This window comes from Oncorhynchus kisutch, unplaced genomic scaffold (assembly GCF_002021735.2).
Source record: "Oncorhynchus kisutch isolate 150728-3 unplaced genomic scaffold, Okis_V2 scaffold2235, whole genome shotgun sequence".
Taxonomy (NCBI): Eukaryota; Metazoa; Chordata; class Actinopteri; order Salmoniformes; family Salmonidae; genus Oncorhynchus; species Oncorhynchus kisutch.
Genome location: NW_022264180.1, coordinates 15,078 through 18,287, shown reverse-complemented (window position 1 = coordinate 18,287; position 3,210 = coordinate 15,078). Strand labels below are relative to the sequence as shown.

Below are 3,210 nucleotides of genomic sequence, written 5' to 3'. Positions count from 1 at the left end.
TTTAAATGTAATGAAATACTTCTTAAAAGTAACTTTAATTAAACAAACTAGGTCTATATTTCTGAAGTAATTGGTAGCTTGGTAAGCTATATTTTCAGAGTAGCGTGCCCCACTGTCCTGAGTGGCGCAGCGGACTAAGACACAGCATCTCAGTGCAAGAGGCGTCACTACAGTCCCTGGTTCAAATTCAGGCTGTATCACATTCGGTTCTTATTAGGAGTCCCATAAGGCGGTGCACAATTGATACAGCGTCGTCCAGGTTTGGTCTGGGTAGGCCGTCATTGTAAATAAGAATTTCTTAACTGTCTTGCCTAGTTAAATATAAATAAATAAACACTGCATGTTGAGTGCACATATAGTCAACGCTCACAGATTATTTTGTACAGATCATGAAGTACTTCCTGCTTTGTGTCAAGAAGAAGTGTGAAACTGAAAAATTTAGCTGTTCCTCACAATGTGCTAACAAGATGAATATGAAGACTACATCTCTTTAAAAGGTAACATCCTTGTCAATTTAATCCAACAGAACTTCAACGGCAGATACAGGATTGTTCTGGTTGGAAGAACTGGAGTGGGAAAGAGTGGAGCAGGAAACACCATCCTGGGGAAATATGTTTTTGAATCAGATATATCTCCCTCCTCTGTGACAACCAAATGTGCCAAGATCTTAGGAGAAGTACATGGGCAACGTGTAGCGGTTGTTGATACCCCAGGCTTGTTTGACACCAACTACACCCTAGATGATATACTGCTGGAGATCAAGAGGTGCATCTCCTTCTCTGCTCCTGGTCCCCATGTGTTTCTGATTGTGCTCCAGCTGAGTAGATTCACACAAGAAGAGCAGAAAACAGTGGAGCTCCTTCAGGAAACTTTTGGAAAACAGTCAGCAACATATACAATTGTGCTCTTCACTCATGGAGATCTACTGGAGGCGAAAAAGGGAAAGGAGACAAAAACAATTGAAGACTTTTTGCACGGGGACAAAGATCTTCATGCTTTTGTACAGGAATGTAAAGGGGGATATCATGTATTCAACAACAATGAAGACAACGAATGCAGAAATCGCACTCAGGTTACTGAACTGCTTGAGAAGATAAGAAAAATGGTAAATTGGAATGGAGGAAACTTCTACTGCAATGAGATGTTCCAGGAGGCTGAGAGAGATATTGAAAAGGAGAAAGAGAGGATCCTGAAAAAAAATAAAGAGAAGAATCACAGAGAGATGGAAGAACTGAAGGAAAAACATAAAGGAGAGGTTCTGAAGGAAGCTGAAGAAGAACTGAAACAGCGTCAGGAAGTAGAAGCTAGAAAGAAAGCTGAGGAAAGTAACACATTCATTAAACGTGTATTCGTACTCTCCACAGCTGCTGCTGCTGCACTTGGATCAAGTGTAATTGGCTCGGCTCTGCAAGGAGCAGCGGGAGGGGCTGCAGTGGGTCCAGTGGGTGCAGTAGTAGGGGGAGTTGTAGGACTTGGAGTAGGAGCTGGAGCAGCTCTCATCGGAACTTCACAAAAAAAATGCATTATACAATGAGAATGTGTAACATTACTCCACCACCATCTATCATTGGATTGGCGTAATTATGAAAATAATGTATTCTTAAAAATGACAGATTTTGTTCATTGTCCTCCTGGCTATTCATTACAATTAATGTTATACTAATTGATTGCTAAAACACAAAATGCTCATTTAAACATCAAATGTTACTTTTACCTTGAATATTTTCTTATTGCAAGATGATAACACGTCAAATTAATTGTGTTGGAAATAAGTAAAGAATAAACGTTTTAAAAATAATGTGTGAGTGCATGTGTGTGCAAGAGATGCAGGTAGCCTAGCGGATAAGTGTGTTGGGCCAGTTACTGAAAGGTCGCTGGTTTGAATCCCTGTGCCAACTAGTTTGAAAAGATCTGACAATGTGCCCTTGAGCAAGGAACCGAATGCTAATTGCTCCTGTAAGTCTCTCTGGATAAGAGCGTCAGCTAAATGACTAAAATGTAGATGAAGGCACTAACTGTAAGCAACTCTGCTAAATGACTAAAATGTAGATGAAGGCACTAACTGTAAGCAACTCTGCTAAATGACTAAAATGTAGATGAAGGCACTAACTGTAAGCAACTCAGCTAAATGACTAAAATGTAGATGAAGGCACTAACTGTAAGCAACTCTGCTAAATGACTACACATACAAATATGAAAAAAAAAGCAAAAAAATAAACAAGTAAAGATGTGTTTGTTTTATTGTATTTGATACAAGAAAAAAACAAACATTCTGTACTACTGACTTTATATCCCAGACACTAATACGCTCAGTATAAAATACATACAGTACTACTGACTTTATATCCCAGACACTAATACGCTCAGTATAAAATACATACAGTACTACTGACTTTATACCCCAGACACTAATACGCTCAGTATAAAATACATACAGTACTACTGACTTTATATCCCAGACACTAATACGCTCAGTATAAAATACATAACCCAGACACTAATACGCTCAGTATAAAATACATACAGTACTACTGACTTTATACCCCAGACACTAATACGCTCAGTATAAAATACATACAGTACTACTGACTTTACATCCCAGACACTAATACGCTCAGTATAAAATACATACAGTACTACTGACTTTATATCCCAGACACTAATACGCTCAGTATAAAATACATACAGTACTACTGACTTTATACCCCAGACACTAATACGCTCAGTATAAAATACATACAGTACTACTGACTTTACATCCCAGACACTAATACGCTCAGTATAAAATACATACAGTACTACTGACTTTATATCCCAGACACTAATACGCTCAGTATAAAATACATACAGTACTACTGACTTTACATCCCAGACACTAATACGCTCAGTATAAAATACATACAGTACTACTGACTTTACATCCCAGACACTAATACGCTCAGTATAAAATACATACAGTACTACTGACTTTATATCCCAGACACTAATACGCTCAGTATAAAATACATACAGTACTACTGACTTTATATCCCAGACACTAATACGCTCAGTATAAAATACATACAGTACTACTGACTTTATATCCCAGACACTAATACGCTCAGTATAAAATACATACAGTACTACTGACTTTATATCCCAGACACTAATACGCTCAGTATAAAATACATACAGTACTACTGACTTTATATCCCAGACACTAATACGCTC

General features: G+C 37.9%; 1 protein-coding gene across 1 annotated transcript; it reads left to right on the top strand.

The window, feature by feature from the left end:
- Positions 1–467: 467 nt before the first annotated feature.
- LOC116369555 (GTPase IMAP family member 7-like) lies at positions 468–2,230 on the top strand (the record flags this gene model as incomplete). The annotated part of the gene is made up of 1 exon (XM_031819524.1): positions 468–2,230. A coding segment is annotated over one exon (1,067 nt), but the record flags the coding sequence as incomplete, so codon positions are not given.
- Between the last annotated feature and the right edge of the window lie 980 nt (positions 2,231–3,210).